This window comes from Ranitomeya imitator, chromosome 1 (genome assembly GCF_032444005.1).
Source record: "Ranitomeya imitator isolate aRanImi1 chromosome 1, aRanImi1.pri, whole genome shotgun sequence".
Classification (NCBI taxonomy): domain Eukaryota; kingdom Metazoa; phylum Chordata; class Amphibia; order Anura; family Dendrobatidae; genus Ranitomeya; species Ranitomeya imitator.
Window position 1 is genome coordinate 836,196,795 of NC_091282.1, and position 18,854 is coordinate 836,215,648.

The 18,854-nt window shown below is 44.1% G+C and overlaps 1 protein-coding gene across 1 annotated transcript in view; it reads right to left on the reverse strand.

Annotated features, from left to right (window-relative positions):
• Nucleotides 1–18,854, reverse strand: part of ATP8B3 (ATPase phospholipid transporting 8B3) — a 652,733-nt gene that overhangs the window by 262,940 nt on the left and 370,939 nt on the right. The window contains exon 14 of the mRNA XM_069740644.1: nt 17,104–17,260. Within this exon, the coding sequence (XP_069596745.1) occupies nt 17,104–17,260 (157 nt within the window). The remainder of the gene's footprint in view (nt 1–17,103; nt 17,261–18,854) is intronic.

Consider the following 18,854-nt stretch of genomic DNA (forward strand, 5'->3'; position numbering starts at 1 on the left):
ATACTCTGTACTCTTGCAGCCAGTTGATCCACACGAGAAAACAAACCCTGAACATCCATGCCAAAGCATATATCCTGAACCACCCAGATATCAAGAGGAAAAAAAAGACAAACCAGAGCACAGAAAAAAAATGGTTCAGAACTTTCTTTTCCTTCTTTTGAGATGCATTTAATTCATTTTTGGCCACTTAAACTGTTATGATACGGTGGTCTAGGAGCAACATGGAACGAGCTCTGAAGGAAGTGGTAACTGTACTGACCGCAGTCCCTAAGCTCAACACAACACTAGAAGTAGCCGTGGAATGCTCCTAACTCTCCCTAGGCATCTCATCACAGCCTAAGAGCTAACTACCCCTAAAGAAAGAAGCAGGAAAGCTATCTTGCCTCAGAGAAAATCCCCAAAGGATAGATTAGCCCCCCACAAATAATGACTGTGAGTGGAGAGGAAAAAGACATACACAGAATGAAACCAGGATGAGCACAGGAGGCCAGTCTAGCTAAATAGATAGGACAGGATGGAATACTGTGCGGTCAGTATTAAACACTACAAAAATCCATGCAGAGTTTACAAAAAATCTCCACACCTGACTAAAGGTGTGGAGGGCAAATCTGCCTCCCAGAGCTTCCAGCAAGACAGAATTAATTCACACTGATAAGCTGGACAAACATAGAAAGCACAGAATGGATAAGTCCACAATCTATGGACAGAAAAGAGCAAGCAAAAACTTAGCTTTGCTGAACTGGTCAGGATAACAGGGAACTCCAAAGTGATGTGAATCCAAATAGGAACCATTTACAAGTGGCACTGGCTGAAGAAAGAGCCAGGCCTAAATAGCCGAGCAGAAGAGACGATAAGTGGAGGCAGCTGATGACAGCTAACTCCAAGGAGCAGCCATACCACTAGAAACCACAAGAGGGAGCCCAAGAGCAGAACTCACAAAAGTGCCACTTACAACCACCGGAGGGAGCCCAAGAGCGGAATTCACAACACTTCTCACTTCCAAAGCCCCTTAGTTCTGTTATCTGTGATAGAGATCCCATTTACATAGTTACATAGTTATTAAGGTTGAAGGAAGACTATATGTCCATCTAGTTCAACCCATAGCCTAACCTAACATGTTGATCCAGAGGAAGGCAAAAAAACCCCATGTGCAAAGAGTAAGCTCCACATTGGGGAAAAAAATTCCTTCCCGACTCCACATACGGCAATCAGACTAGTTCCCTGGATCAACGCCCTATCAAGGAATCTAGTGTATATACCCTGTAACATTATACTTTTCCAGAAAGATATCCAGTCCCCTCTTAAATTTAAGTAATGAATCACTCATTACAACATCATACGGCAGAGAGTTCCATAGTCTCACTGCTCTTACAGTAAAGAATCCGCGTCTGTTATTATGCTTAAACCTTTTTTCCTCCAACCGCAGAGGATGCCCCCTTGTCCCTGTTTCAGGTCTATGATTAAAAAGATCATCAGAAAGGTCTTTGTACTGTCCCCTCATATATTTATACATTAAAATAAGATCACCCCTTAGTCTTCGTTTTTCCAAACTAAATAGCCCCAAGTGTAATAACCTATCTTGGTATTGCAGACCCCCCAGTCCTCTAATAACCTTGGTCGCTCTTCTCTGCACCCGCTCCAGTTCAGCTATGTCTTTCTTAAACACCGGAGACCAGAACTGTGCACAGTATTCTAAGTGTGGTCGAACTAGTGACTTGTATAGAGGTAAAATTATGTTCTCCTCATGAGCATCTATGCCTCTTTTAATGCATCCCATTATTTTATTTGCCTTTGTAGCAGCTGCCTGACACTGGCCACTGAATTTAAGTTTGTCATCCACCCATACACCCAGGTCTTTTTCATTGACGGTTTTGCCCAGAGTTTTAGAATTAAGCACATAATTATACATCTTATTACTTCTACCCAAGTGCATGACCTTACATTTATCCCCATTAAAGCTCATTTGCCATTTATCAGCCCAAGCTTCTAGTTTACATAAATCATCCTGTAATATAAAATTGTCCTCCTCTGTATTGATTACCCTGCAGAGTTTAGTGTCATCTGCAAATATTGAAATTCTACTCTGAATGCCCCCTACAAGGTCATTAATAAATATGTTAAAAAGAAGAGGGCCCAATACTGACCCCTGTGGTACCCCACTGCTAACCGCTACCCAGTCCGAGTGTGCTCCATTAATAACCACCCTTTGTTTCCTATCCCTGAGCCAGCTCTCAACCCACTTGCACATATTTTCCCCTATCCCCATTATTCTCATTTTATGTATCAACCTTTTGTGTGGCACCGTATCAAAAGCTTTTGAAAAGTCCATATACACTACATCCACTGGGTTCCCTTGGTCCAATCTGGAACTTACCTCTTCATAGAAACTGATCAAATTAGTCTGACATGAACGGTCCCTAGTAAACCCGTGCTGATACTGGGTCATGAGGTTATTCCTCTTCAGATACTCCAGTATAGCATCCCTTAGAATGCCCTCCAGTATTTTACCCACAGTAGAGGTTAAGCTTACTGGCCTATAATTTCCGAGTTCAGTTTTTGTCCCCTTTTTGAATATTGGCACCACATTTGCTATACGCCAGTCCTGTGGCACAGACCCTGTTATTATGGAGTCTTTAAAGATTAAAAATAATGGTCTATCAATGACTGTACTTAATTCCTGCAGTACTCGAGGGTGTATCCCATCCGGGCCCGGAGATTTGTCAATTTTAGTGATTTTTAGACGCCGCCGCACTTCCTGCTGGGTTAAGCAGGTGACATTTAATTGGGAATTTTTATCACTAGACATTTTGTCTGCCATGGGATTTTCTTGTGTAAATACTGATGAAAAAAAGTCATTTAGCATATTGGCTTTTTCCTCATCCTCATCCACCATCTCACCCAGACTATTTTTAAGGGGGCCAACACTATCATTTTTTAGTTTCTTACTATTTATGTAGTTAAAGAATATTTTAGGATTATTTTTACTCTCTCTGGCAATGAGTCTCTCTGTCTCAATCTTTGCTGCCTTGATTTGCTTTTTACAGAATTTATTTAATTTTCTGTATTTATTTAATGCCTCCTCACTACCTACTTCCTTTAATTCCCTAAATGCTTTCTTTTTGTCACTTATTGCGCCCCTTACAGCTCTATTTAGCCATATTGGTTTCCTCCTATTTCTAGTATGTTTATTCCCATACGGTATATACTGTGCACAGGTCCTATCCAGGATGCTAATAAACGTCTCCCATTTTCTTTGTGTATTTTTGTGTCTCAGGATATCGTCCCAGTTAATTGCACCAAGATCCTCTCTCATCCGTTGGAAATTTGCCCTCCTGAAGTTTAGTGTCCTTGTAACCCCTCTACTACACATCTTTTTAAAGGATACTTGAAAACTTATTATTTTGTGATCGCTATTTCCCAAGTGACCCCCAACCCTTATATTTGATATGCGGTCTGGCCTGTTGGTTAATATTAGGTCTAGCAGTGCCCCCCTTCTTGTTGGGTCCTGAACCAGTTGTGAAAGGTAATTGTCTCTCATAATTGTCAAAAACTGATTACCTTTGCTGGAACTGCAGGTTTCTATTCCCCAATCTATTTCAGGGTAGTTGAAGTCCCCCATAATAATGACTTCTCCTTGAGTCGCAGCTTCATCTATTTGCTTTACGAGGATATTCTCCATTGCTTCCATTATTTTTGGAGATTTATAACAAACCCCTATCAGTAATTTATTATTTTTTCCCCCTCCCCTTATCTCCACCCACAGGGATTCTACATTTTCATTAAATTCACCTATATTATCGCGCAGGATGGGTTTTAAGGATGATTTTACATATAGACACACCCCTCCCCCTCGCTTATCTGTACGGTCATTTCTGAACAGGCTGTAGCCCTGCAAGTTAACAGCCCAGTCATGGCTCTCATCCAGCCACGTTTCAGATATCCCCACCATGTCATAATTATGCTCCAACAACATTAGTTCTAATTCGTCCATTTTGTTGGCGAGGCTTCTGGCATTAGTATACATGCACTTTATGTTCCTCTCTGTTCTTCTATTTCTTAAATTATTAACTGTTCTGACCCCAACCCCCATGCCACCGCCACCCCCAACTTCCTTATTTGTGCCCAGGTCTCTGTCTGCACTATCTTCCCCTCCTATAAAATGAATACCCTCCCCCCCAATTCCTAGTTTAAACACTCCTCCAACCTTCTAGCCATTCTCTCCCCCAGCACAGCTGCACCCTCCCCATTGAGGTGCAGCCCGTCCCTAGCGTAGAGCCTGTAGCCAACTGAGAAGTCGGCCCAGTTCTGCAGGAACCCAAACCCCTCTTTCCTACACCAATTCTTGAGCCACTTATTAACCTCCCTAATCTCCCGTTGCCTCTCTGGCGTGGCACGTGGTACCGGCAGTATTTCGGAAAATACCACGTTGGAGGTCCTTGCTTTCAGCTTGCAGCCTAATTCCCTGAAATCATCTTTAAGGACCTTCCACCTACCTCTAACTTTGTCATTAGTGCCAATGTGCACCATGACCGCTGGGTCCTCACCAGCCCCTCCCAATAATCTGTCCACCCGATCAGCGATGTGTCGGACTCGAGCGCCAGGTAGGCAGCACACCGTTCGACGATCCCTGTCTTTGTGACAGATTGCCCTATCTGTTCCCCTAATAATTGAGTCCCCCACTACCAGCACCTGTCTGGCCTGCCCTGCTCTCCTATTTCCCTCCTTACTGGAGCAGTCACTCCTCCGGCTTTCAGAGGACATGCCTGGCTGCAGCAGTGCTACCCCTGTACTGGCACCCCCCTCAACTGCCAACTTAGCAAACTTATTGGGGTGTTCCAGATCAGGACTAGCCTCCCTGGCACTCTTCCCTCTACCCCGCTTCCTAACTGTCACCCAGCTTGCTACTTCACTGTCCTGCAGCTCCATCCCACCATCACCCCCCTCATCTGTCCCATTGAGCGTCTGCTCCGTGAGCAGAAGACTCCTCTCCATGTTGTCTATGGATCTCAGTGTTGCCAGCTGCACATTTAGAGTCAGAATCTGGGTTTCCAAATGCACAACGTGCTCACATCTCGCACAGCAGTATGCACCCTCGATCGGCTGCTCAAGGACTGCATACATGTGGCAAGATGTGCACTGGATGGCATTAACAATCGTGGAGCACATTTCCTAATGGGGATTGCACCAGACAGAACAGTTCAATTAAAAAATAAATAAATAAATAAATACAAAGTATTAATAAAAATCAGACAGCAATTCCTCCCCTGGAAACTCCCTGACTCCAAAGTCACTGAATCACAAGTCACACTTACCGCCGTCCACACTTACGCTCAGGACACACTCAGCTCGCTCACACTCGCTCTGCTGAAGATTTATAGATTTTTATTTTTTTTTTCTAGTTCCCCTCAACAGCAATCAACCTTGCTGTTCATATGCACTTCCAAAAAGGACTTGAGCCCCAAACAGCTGCCCCTTATAAACCCTTAACTATGAGCCCCCACCCTAAGTTAACCCTTATGAATATACCTACCCCCAATTCAGCAACTCACACCAATTCACACAGGTATTTGTTAAAGGCTTTCCAAATACCTCTTCACTGAATCACAAGTCACACTTACCGCCGTCCACACTTACGCTCAGGACACACTCAGCTCGCTCACACTCGCTCTGCTGAAGATTTATAGATTTTTATTTTTTTTTTCTAGTTCCCCTCAACAGCAATCAACCTTGCTGTTCATATGCACTTCCAAAAAGGACTTGAGCCCCAAACAGCTGCCCCTTATAAACCCTTAACTATGAGCCCCCACCCTAAGTTAACCCTTATGAATATACCTACCCCCAATTCAGCAACTCACACCAATTCACACAGGTATTTGTTAAAGGCTTTCCAAATACCTCTTCACTGAATCACAAGTCACACTTACCGCCGTCCACACTTACGCTCAGGACACACTCAGCTCGCTCACACTCGCTCTGCTGAAGATTTATAGATTTTTATTTTTTTTTTCTAGTTCCCCTCAACAGCAATCAACCTTGCTGTTCATATGCACTTCCAAAAAGGACTTGAGCCCCAAACAGCTGCCCCTTATAAACCCTTAACTATGAGCCCCCACCCTAAGTTAACCCTTATGAATATACCTACCCCCAATTCAGCAACTCACACCAATTCACACAGGTATTTGTTAAAGGCTTTCCAAATACCTCTTCACTGAATCACAAGTCACACTTACCGCCGTCCACACTTACGCTCAGGACACACTCAGCTCGCTCACACTCGCTCTGCTGAAGATTTATAGATTTTTATTTTTTTTTTCTAGTTCCCCTCAACAGCAATCAACCTTGCTGTTCATATGCACTTCCAAAAAGGACTTGAGCCCCAAACAGCTGCCCCTTATAAACCCTTAACTATGAGCCCCCACCCTAAGTTAACCCTTATGAATATACCTACCCCCAATTCAGCAACTCACACCAATTCACACAGGTATTTGTTAAAGGCTTTCCAAATACCTCTTCACTGAATCACAAGTCACACTTACCGCCGTCCACACTTACGCTCAGGACACACTCAGCTCGCTCACACTCGCTCTGCTGAAGATTTATAGATTTTTATTTTTTTTTTCTAGTTCCCCTCAACAGCAATCAACCTTGCTGTTCAAATGCACTTCCAAAAAGGACTTGAGCCCCAAACAGCTGCCCCTTATAAACCCTTAACTATGAGCCCCCACCCTAAGTTAACCCTTATGAATATACCTACCCCCAATTCAGCAACTCACACCAATTCACACAGGTATTTGTTAAAGGCTTTCCAAATACCTCTTCACTGAATCACAAGTCACACTTACCGCCGTCCACACTTACGCTCAGGACACACTCAGCTCGCTCACACTCGCTCTGCTGAAGATTTATAGATTTTTATTTTTTTTTTCTAGTTCCCCTCAACAGCAATCAACCTTGCTGTTCAAATGCACTTCCAAAAAGGACTTGAGCCCCAAACAGCTGCCCCTTATAAACCCTTAACTATGAGCCCCCACCCTAAGTTAACCCTTATGAATATACCTACCCCCAATTCAGCAACTCACACCAATTCACACAGGTATTTGTTAAAGGCTTTCCAAATACCTCTTCACTGAATCACAAGTCACACTTACCGCCGTCCACACTTACGCTCAGGACACACTCAGCTCACTCACACTCGCTCTGCTGAAGATTTATAGATTTTTTTTTTTTTTTTTTCTAGTTCCCCTCAACAGCAATCAACCTTGCTGTTCAAATGCACTTCCAAAAAGGACTTGAGCCCCAAACAGCTGCCCCTTATAAACCCTTAACTATGAGCCCCCACCCTAAGTTAACCCTTATGAATATACCTACCCCCAATTCAGCAACTCACACCAATTCACACAGGTATTTGTTAAAGGCTTTCCAAATACCTCTTCACTGAATCACAAGTCACACTTACCGCCGTCCACACTTACGCTCAGGACACACTCAGCTCGCTCACACTCGCTCTGCTGAAGATTTATAGATTTTTTATTTTTTTTTCTAGTTCCCCTCAACAGCAATCAACCTTGCTGTTCAAATGCACTTCCAAAAAGGACTTGAGCCCCAAACAGCTGCCCCTTATAAACCCTTAACTATGAGCCCCCACCCTAAGTTAACCCTTATGAATATACCTACCCCCAATTCAGCAACTCACACCAATTCACACAGGTATTTGTTAAAGGCTTTCCAAATACCTCTTCACTGAATCACAAGTCACACTTACCGCCGTCCACACTTACGCTCAGGACACACTCAGCTCGCTCACACTCGCTCTGCTGAAGATTTATAGATTTTTTTTTTTTTTTTTTTTCTAGTTCCCCTCAACAGCAATCAACCTTGCTGTTCATATGCACTTCCAAAAAGGACTTGAGCCCCAAACAGCTGCCCCTTATAAACCCTTAACTATGAGCCCCCACCCTAAGTTAACCCTTATGAATATACCTACCCCCAATTCAGCAACTCACACCAATTCACACAGGTATTTGTTAAAGGCTTTCCAAATACCTCTTCACTGAATCACAAGTCACACTTACCGCCGTCCACACTTACGCTCAGGACACACTCAGCTCGCTCACACTCGCTCTGCTGAAGATTTATAGATTTTTATTTTTTTTTTCTAGTTCCCCTCAACAGCAATCAACCTTGCTGTTCAAATGCACTTCCAAAAAGGACTTGAGCCCCAAACAGCTGCCCCTTATAAACCCTTAACTATGAGCCCCCACCCTAAGTTAACCCTTATGAATATACCTACCCCCAATTCAGCAACTCACACCAATTCACACAGGTATTTGTTAAAGGCTTTCCAAATACCTCTTCACTGAATCACAAGTCACACTTACCGCCGTCCACACTTACGCTCAGGACACACTCAGCTCGCTCACACTCGCTCTGCTGAAGATTTATAGATTTTTTTTTTTTTTTTCTAGTTCCCCTCAACAGCAATCAACCTTGCTGTTCAAATGCACTTCCGAAAAGGAAGTGAGAGGATTTCTATGGACCTCGTAGATCCCCTTGTTAAATCTGCACACGGCCATCAGTGCATCTTAGTGGTCATGGACTATGCGACCTTGTACCCAGAAGCGGTGCCACTGGGGAACTCTTTGGCTAAAAATATCGCCCTGGAGCTTGTCCATATATTTGCCCAAGGAAGTCTTGAAGGACTAGTGTACCCCATTTCTGAACAAAGTAATGAGGGAGCTGTGTAGAGTCCTTAAGATCCCCAAGCTTCGAACCTCGGTGTGCCATCTGCAGACCGATGGCCTGGTAGAGCATTTCAACAAGATCTTGAAGGCCATGCTCAAGAGAGTCATGGAGAAGTACAGTATGGTCAAGACTGGGATGATCTGCTCCCATTTCTGCTCTTTTCTATCAGAGAAGTCCCCCAGGCCTCCACTAGCTTCCCGCCGTTCGAGCTGCTATATGGCCGACATCTACGAGGGCTCCTGGACATAGCCAAGAAAACCTCGGAAGTCAAGGTCACGCCACACCGGAGTGTTATTGAGCATGTTACCTAGCTGCAGGAAAGGATGGCTCATGTAATGCCTATCATAAAGGAACACCTTCTCCAGGCACAGGAGGCTCAAGCGAGGGTGTACAAAAGATTAGTGAGGCTAAGACGATTCCAGCCCGGGGACCGCGTGCTAGTACTTATCCCTACGGTGCAGAGCAAGTTGTTTGCCAAGTGGCAAGGGCCATATGACATCGTGGAAAAACTCGGGGACGTGAATTACAAGTTACACTAGCCCGGTCGCAGGAAGCCACACCAGGTATACCATGTCAACTTACTGAAACTTTGGCGGGACCGTGAACTGCTGGAAGCTCCTTGCCTGGGGGTCCGTCCCAAAGCCAAGCTCGAGGAGGTCGAGATTGCTGAAATGCTAACTCTGGCTCAGAAGCAACAATGTTGGAACTGCTTCAGCAGAACAGGACCTGTTCTCGGAGTTGCCAGGTCGTTGAACACGATGTGCTAACAGAGCCGCATGTAAGGGTAAACCTCAAACCCTATAGAATCCCTTAAGCATGCTGGAAGATACTCTCCAAGGAGGTGAAAAGAATGCTGGACCTCAGAATGATAGAGGAATCAAGAAGTGGCTGGTCAAGTCCCATCATCCTCGTACCGAAGCCCAATGGCGAATGGCGGTTTTGTAACAACTACCGCATACTCAATGAGGTGTCCAGTTTTGACGCGTACCCGATGCCCTGCGTGAATGAACTCATTGAGCAACTGGGAACCGCAAGGTACATCACAACCCTCAACCTGATAAAGGGATACTGGCAGATCCCTATGTCCCAGAGTGGCAAGGAGAAGATGGTCCTCTCAATGCCATATGGGTGTTTTCAGTACACCAGAATGCCCTTCAGACTGCAGAGGGCATCTGCATCCTTCCAGAGGGCCATGGATCGAATCTTGACTCCACACACAAAGTATGCCACAGCCTACTTGGATGGCATTGTCATTTTCAGCCCTGACTGGAGTTCGCATCTGCCAAAGGTACAGGCAGTCCTCGATGCATTGAGAAAAGCGGGTTTTATCATTAATCCAAAGAAGTGTGCTTTAGGGAAGGAAAAGGCCAGGTTCGTGGGCTACGTCATGAGGAGAGGCGAAATCAAGCTCCAGTTGAATAAAATACAGGCAATTCAGCAGTGGCCGCAACAGCTCTCCAAGAAACAAGGGGGCATTTCTTGGGATTGTGGGGTATTACCGGTGTTTTATCCGAAAATTCACCATAATTGCCACACCGTTAACGGATCTCCTTGTGAGTACCAGATCGCCGATGGTAAAATGGACTGACACAGAGATGGCGTTTCAATAACTCAAGTGGTCTCTGTGTAAGCATCCGGTTCTGATCGCACCAGACTTTAGCAAAGAATTTGTGGTCCAGACCATTGCTTCAGAAGCCAGATTGGGAGCCGTGCTGTCACAGCAAATAAATGGAAAAGAACATATCACCCTGTACCTGAACCAGAAGCTGTCTTCTTGCAAGAAGAATTATGCCATAATTGAGAACGAGTGTCTAGCTATAAAATGGGCCATAGACACACTGAAGTACTACCTGTTAGGCAGTATGTTTATGTTAGTGTCAGACCATGCCCCTCTGAAGTGGTTAAGAGAGAAGAAGGGGAAGAATGCCAGGGTGACTAGGTCGTTCTTAGTCCTTCAAGACTTCAGTTTCCACATACAGTGCAGGCCAGGGAGGTTACATGGTAACGCAAATGCTCTTTCCCAAATTCCCTGTTTGATATCTGAAGGTGCCAAAACCTCCGGCTATGGGCAGAGGGGGGGAATATGTGATAAAGTCACTGACATAGTATATGAAGGGAGATACGTGTCACTGCGCATACTGCGGTCAGTGATGTAAAACCAGAGTTCTTTTGCCTCCAGCATGCTAAGTGCTGAAAGGGTTAATAGGAACCTATGTTATGGGCTGGTTTTAATGGACCTTCAAAGAGTGGGTGGGAGGAAGTACAAGGTATCACCACATGCAGAGTCCTGACAAGACCTGTGTGAGGTCAAGGTCATGTGACTATCACATGAGATGTTAAATACGTAGACATGAGAGTTAGGCAGTGTTATCTCTTGGGAGAGTAGGAACTCCCACATAGCTCCAAGAGGAGCTGAGGAATATATGGGTTAACTGCAGGTAAACGCTGCAGGGAATGGACTCATATGGACTCTGTTATGTTTGTTTTACTGTTATGCCAGCAAGGGTCTGTTAATTTTGCTGAACGCTGCCAGGGTTTATGCTATCCACAATAAACCAGCAGGTAATCTTCTACCAGAAGGTTTTTTGTGTCTACCTCGGAAACCAGCTATCTTGGCCTTTTTTCAGAGAATATGAATGATAACACCAAAACTTTTTCTCCGTTCATGGTTAGTGGTTGGGTGAAGACATTTATTTTTCAAACTACTGTGTTTTCTGTTTTTAAATCATAATGACAACCCAAAACATTCAAATGACCCTAATGAAAAGTTCACATACCCTATTTCTTAATACCCCTCTAACATCTATGGCAGCTTTAAGTCTTTTGTGGTAGTTGTGGATAAGGTACTTTATTTTCTCCGATGGTAAAGCTGCCCACTCTTCTTGGTAAAAAGCTTCCAGTTCTGGGCTGTCTAGCATGAACTGCGCAATTGAGATCTCCCCAGAGTGGGGGATATTGAGGACAGGAGACTGAGATGGCCACTCCATAACCTTCACTTTGTTCTGCTGTAGCCAATGTCAGGTCGACATGGCCTTCTGTTTTGTATTGTTGTCATGTGGGAGCATTCAAGCACGTTCCATGCGCAGCTTCTGGGCTGATGAGTGCAAATGTGCCTCCAGTATTTGCTGATAACATGCTGCATTCATCTTTCCTTCAGCTTTGATCAAGTTTCCTGTGCCTTTGTAGCTCACACATCCCTAAAACATCAGCGATCCACCTCCGTGTTTTATAGTAGGAATGGTGTTCCTTTCATCATAGGCCTTGTTGACCTCTCTCCAAATGTAATGTTTATGATTGTGACCAAAAAGTTTAATTTTGGTCTCATCACTCCAAATTACCTTGTTCCAGAAGTTTCAAGGCTTGTCTCTGTGCTACTCTGCGTATTGTAGGCGAGATACTTTGTGGCATGTGCACAGTAATAGTTTTCTTCTGGTGACTCGACCATGCAGCCCTTTTTTCTTCAAGTGCCTCCTTATTGTGCATCTTGAAACAGCCACATCTCTAGTTTTCAGAGAGTCCTGTATATCAGCTAATGTTATTTGTGGGTTTTTCTTTGCATCCCAAACAATTTTCCTGGCAGTTGTGGACGACATTTTTGTTGGTCTACCTGATCATGGTTTTATTTTTACAGAGCCCCTGATTTTCCAATTCCTTGGATATCTTTTTGCATCCCTTTCCTGTTTTATACAGTTCAACTACCTTTTCCCGTAAATACGTTGGCAATTCTTTTGCTTTCCCCAAGACTCACAATCCAGAAACGTCAGTGGCTGGATAAAAGATGCAAGAGTCTGTCTGGATCCCAGAAACTCACTCAGCTTTTATGCACACACACTGATTACAAGCAAACATATATATATGCACATATATATATATACAGTGGGGCAAAAAAGTATTTAGTCAGTCAGCAATAGTGCAAGTTCCACCACTTAAAAAGATGAGAGGCGTCTGTAATTTACGTCATAGGTAGACCTCAACTATGGGAGACAAACTGAGAAAAAAAATCCAGAAAATCACATTGTCTGTTTTTTTAACATTTTATTTGCATATTATGGTGGAAAATAAGTATTTGGTCAGAAACAAAATTTCATCTCAATACTTTGTAATATATCCTTTGTTGGCAATGACAGAGGTCAAACGTTTTCTGTAAGTCTTCACAAGGTTGCCACACACTGTTGTTGGTATGTTGGCCCATTCCTCCATGCAGATCTCCTCTAGAGCAGTGATGTTTTTGGCTTTTCGCTTGGCAACATGGACTTTCAACTCCCTCCAAAGGTTTTCTATAGGGTTGAGATCTGGAGACTGGCTAGGCCACTCCAGGACCTTGAAATGCTTGTTACGAAGCCACTCCTTCGTTGCCCTGGCGGTGTGCTTTGGATCATTGTCATGTTGAAAGACCCAGCCACGTTTCATCTTCAATGCCCTTGCTGATGGAAGGAGGTTTGCACTCAAAATCTCACGATACATGGCCCCATTCATTCTTTCATGTACCCGGATCAGTCGTCCTGGCCCCTTTGCAGAGAAACAGCCCCAAAGCATGATGTTTCCACCACCATGCTTTACAGTAGGTATGGTGTTTGATGGATGCAACTCAGTATTATTTTTCCTCCAAACACGACAAGTTGTGTTTCTACCAAACAGTTCCAGTTTGGTTTCATCAGACCATAGGACATTCTCCCAAAACTCCTCTGGATCATCCAAATGCTCTCTAGCAAACTTCAGACGGGTCCGGACATGTACTGGCTTAAGCAGTGGGACACGTCTGGCACTGCAGGATCTGAGTCCATGGTGGCGTAGTGTGTTACTTATGGTAGGCCTTGTTACATTGGTCCCAGCTCTCTGCAGTTCATTCACTAGGTCCCCCCGCGTGGTTCTGGGATTTTTGCTCACCGTCCTTGTGATCATTCTGACCCCACGGGGTGGGATTTTGCGTGGAGCCCCAGATCGAGGGAGATTATCAGTGGTCTTGTATGTCTTCCATTTTCTAATTATTGCTCCCACTGTTGATTTCTTCACTCCAAGCTGGTTGGCTATTGCAGATTCAGTCTTCCCAGCCTGGTGCAGGGCTACAATTTTGTTTCTGGTGTCCTTTGACAGCTCTTTGGTCTTCACCATAGTGGAGTTTGGAGTCAGACTGTTTGAGGGTGTGCACAGGTTTCTTTTTATACTGATAACAAGTTTAAACAGGTGCCATTACTACAGGTAATGAGTGGAGGAAAGAGGAGACTCTTAAAGAAGAAGTTACCGTTCTGTGAGAGCCAGAAATCTTGATTGTTTGTTTCTGACCATATACTTATTTTCCACCATAATATGCAAAAAAAATGATAAAAAAACAGACAATGTGATTTTCTGGATTTTTTTTTCTCAGTTTGTCTCCCATAGTTGAGGTCTACCTATGATGTAAATTACAGACGCCTCTCATCTTTTTAAGTGGTGGAACTTGCACTATTGCTGACTGACTAAATACTTTTTTGCCCCACTGTACACATATATACTGAACATACATCCAAATGACCCTGATCAAAAATTTACGTACCCTGGTGAGTTTGGCCTGATAACATGCACAGAACTTGACACAAATGGATTTGAATGGCTAATAAAGGTAACATCCTCACCGGTGACCTGTTTGCTTGTAATCAGTGTGTGTGCATAAAAGCTGAGTGAGTTTCTGGGATCCAGACTCTTGCATCTTTTATCCAGCCTCTGACGTTTCTGGATTGTGAGTCATGGGGAACTCCAACTTAAACACAGCCCTAAACCAAACCATAATCCCAACACACCCCTAACCAAAACAGAAACAATGAAAACCCTATATTAAGGGTCACCAATCTAACCCAAGAAGAGGTGCGAAACCGGCTAAATAAGATTAAAATAGATAAATCTCCGGGTCCGGATGGCATACACCCACGAGTACTAAGAGAACTAAGTAATGTAATAGATAAACCATTATTTCTTATTTTTAGGGACTCTATAGCGACAGGGTCTGTTCCGCAGGACTGGCGCATAGCAAATGTGGTGCCAATATTCAAAAAGGGCTCTAAAAGTGAACCTGGAAATTATAGGCCAGTAAGTCTAACCTCTATTGTTGGTAAAATATTTGAAGGGTTTCTGAGGGATGTTATTCTGGATTATCTCAATGAGAATAACTGTTTAACTCCATATCAGCATGGGTTTATGAGAAATCGCTCCTGTCAAACCAATCTAATCAGTTTTTATGAAGAGGTAAGCTATAGACTGGACCACGGTGAGTCATTGGACGTGGTATATCTCGATTTTTCCAAAGCGTTTGATACCGTGCCGCACAAGAGGTTGGTACACAAAATGAGAATGCTTGGTCTGGGGGAAAATGTGTGTAAATGGGTTAGTAACTGGCTTAGTGATAGAAAGCAGAGGGTGGTTATAAATGGTATAGTCTCTAACTGGGTCGCTGTGACCAGTGGGGTACCGCAGGGGTCAGTATTGGGACCTGTTCTCTTCAACATATTCATTAATGATCTGGTAGAAGGTTTACACAGTAAAATATCGATATTTGCAGATGATACAAAACTATGTAAAGCAGTTAATACAAGAGAAGATAGTATTCTGCTACAGATGGATCTGGATAAGTTGGAAACTTGGGCTGAAAGGTGGCAGATGAGGTTTAACAATGATAAATGTAAGGTTATACACATGGGAAGAGGGAATCAATATCACCATTACACACTGAACGGGAAACCACTGGGTAAATCTGACAGGGAGAAGGACTTGGGGATCCTACTTAATGATAAACTTACCTGGAGCAGCCAGTGCCAGGCAGCAGCTGCCAAGGCAAACAGGATCATGGGGTGCATTAAAAGAGGTCTGGATACACATGATGAGAGCATTATACTGCCTCTGTACAAATCCCTAGTTAGACCGCACATGGAGTACTGTGTCCAGTTTTGGGCACCGGTGCTCAGGAAGGATATAATGGAACTAGAGAGAGTACAAAGGAGGGCAACAAAATTAATAAAGGGGATGGGAGAACTACAATACCCAGATAGATTAGCGAAATTAGGATTATTTAGTCTAGAAAAAAGACGACTGAGGGGCGATCTAATAACCATGTATAAGTATATAAGGGGACAATACAAATATCTCGCTGAGGATCTGTTTATACCAAGGAAGGTGACGGGCACAAGGGGGCATTCTTTGCGTGTGGAGGAGAGAAGGTTTTTCCACCAACATAGAAGAGGATTCTTTACTGTTAGGGCAGTGAGAATCTGGAATTGCTTGCCTGAGGAGGTGGTGATGGCGAACTCAGTCGAGGGGTTCAAGAGAGGCCTGGATGTCTTCCTGGAGCAGAACAATATTGTATCATACAATTATTAGGTTCTGTAGAAGGACGTAGATCTGGGGATTTATTATGATGGAATATAGGCTGAACTGGATGGACAAATGTCTTTTTTCGGCCTTACTAACTATGTTACTATGTTACTAACCCCAACACAACCCTAACCCCAACAGAACCCTAAGCCTAACACAACATTAACCCCAACTCTAACTCCAACTTTAACCACAACCCTAACCCCAACCCAACTTTAACCCCAACACAACACTAACTGCAAAGAATGGATGGAAAAAATGTTTTAAAAATAATTTTATTATTTTTACCTAACTAAGGGGGTGACAAAGAGGGGGTTGATTTACTATTTTTTTTTATTTTGATCACTGTGATAGGGTCTATCACTGTGATCAAAATGAACCAATGGGAAAAATCTCCAATTGTTGCCAGCTACCGGCCGGCAGATCTCGGCGGGTGAACTGCGCATGCATGTTGATCCAGGGATGGCGGAGGCAGTGGGGAGTAGGCTCAGGAAACCCCATTTCTCTCTCCACTGGTATGCTAGATCACATCAGAGGAGAGAGAAATTAGTGGAAATCCAGACTTTTTTTATTGTGATCGCTGTTTTTCAGTGAATAACGGCAATCATGTGAAAGGGGATGTAAAAACCGACCTGAATCATGCTCTCTGGCGTCTCAGTTACCCCTGGTAGCTGAAACCCCGGAGATTTTCCAACGCTGGAGGCGCTATACATTTATTTCTCTGCGCCGTTAAGAAGCGCGGCTCTGAAGAATAAGGCTCCTTAACTGCCGCCTTTAAAAGGTGTATCAGCAGTCATTAAGGGATTAAAACATAGATTCACTAAAAAATAAACAATATATTTGAATAGCATAGTTAACCTCATTTTTAAATATTTCTTTCTAAAATTGCCGAACCAATCTGTACATTGCATTGAATGGAACAGGAGAAATGCAGTCTATACAATGTCATGTTATCACTCTATAAAAACAAAAATAATGCAAATTAGGAAAATTTTCATTCTTTAAGCAAATACACCTTACCTCCATTTTTATCCACCATCACTGTGTGACAAATAGCAAGCAGTCGAAAGAATTCTTTCAATAGATTATCTTCATTTTGGCAAACAATATCAATTAAGGATTGATCGTAAAAGCAGAAATTTTTGTCTGCATATTTATTCCATGTAAAGCTGACCGCCTGTGAAAGAGCAGTGATTATCTAAGTGGAGTAGAGGGATTCACAGTACAAAAATTTACATACCTCCATGGCCCCAATAAAAATTAGCACAGATCTCATAATAATATCACAATAAATACAATTGATGTGTGTATGTGTGTTCGTTTGAAGATGATGTAAAAATATAGTTTTACACATTAGTATTAGTGTGTTAGGAGTCGAGTTTCCTCTGCTGCACAGGGGGAATCTCGATCCGTGTCTGCTGCGGTCTCCCATTCTGCTTTGGCCGCAGTGGGCTCTGCTCAGCGGAGGCGTCGCTCCCAGCGTCTCGCTGGGACTGATTCTGTGCAGAGGGTTTTCTGGCTCTCCTGTTGTACCCTGCACTGATCTGCGGCGAGCGAGCTTCTCTGGGACTAAGTCCTTATTTGCACACACTGAGCATGCCCAGGGCAAGATCTCCCGTTGGAGATCGAGGGTCACATGCTCAGGTACTGCAGCACATCCCATTGGTCCTCCTGGCAGGTCCTGAAAGGGCAAAACTTCTGTAGCAGCTTCCTGTGCTGCAACTATATAAACTGCGCATGACCGCACGGCCATGCGCTAGTATTGTCTTGATAATGTGTGTGTGTAGATGGATGTATGTCGATGGATGAAAGCTCCTAAGTATCCCTCCCTAGTGTTGTTGACTGCTCGCGGATGATGGTAGCTATCTAGCGCCCGACTAGCCATCTGCACGTAACACACATCACAGCGTCCAGTTGCTGTGTCCGCCAGTACGGCGCCGTGCGCTTCCTCTGCGCTTTTCTTATCCAAGCCTGGGTGGTTAGTGGCGTCCGTCAGTGCGGCACCGCACGCACTCTCGTGCCTTTATATTCTATTTATTAGTTTCTTTACACACCCAGTTGCGGTGTTGTGCCAGCAAGTGTCTAATCGGATTTTAATCCTGAGTAGGGGTTGAGTTCGCTGACTTCTTGCTCGCGCTCCATGTGCGGTACTGCGGTCCTGTGACGCAACAGGATCGCTTCCTTCACGCAGGGTGAAGTTAACCCATGTGTGTATACTTAGTACCGCCATATAGTCCGTCTTACTAGCAGCAGGGTCTTTACCTGCACGGTGGACCTCGGACTGCGAACGCACCTAGTTTCATCCTAGTTTCATATCATCTATACTTGGTGCGTTCCGCCGGTCCTTAACATAGTGTTTCTGGGTAGGATATTCAAGATGCCGACAAATCCGCCCTGAATAAAGTATGCAACTCTTCTGAACTCTGTGATTCCCTTGCCTGATTTTGCAGGAGCGCGGATTTGTCTGCATCTTGAATATCCTATCCAGAATTTCTTGAAGATCCTTTGCGGGTCCTGTGCCATCTGCAGCCCTCCTATCATACTTACTATGTGGGGTCCGCGTACATACCGGGACATGACGACGCATCCGGTGTTTGCATCACTCACAAAGGAACATCCCACTGCCGGCTGATGGAACGCGAGCGTTCCACCCTGTCTGAGCAGGGCAGAAGTCAAGCGCCACAGTGTGTTGCCAAAAGCAGTATGTCCAGAGCGATTAAAACAGCGCATGCACACAGTCTCAGCATAGGAATATGTGCGTAATTACAGGC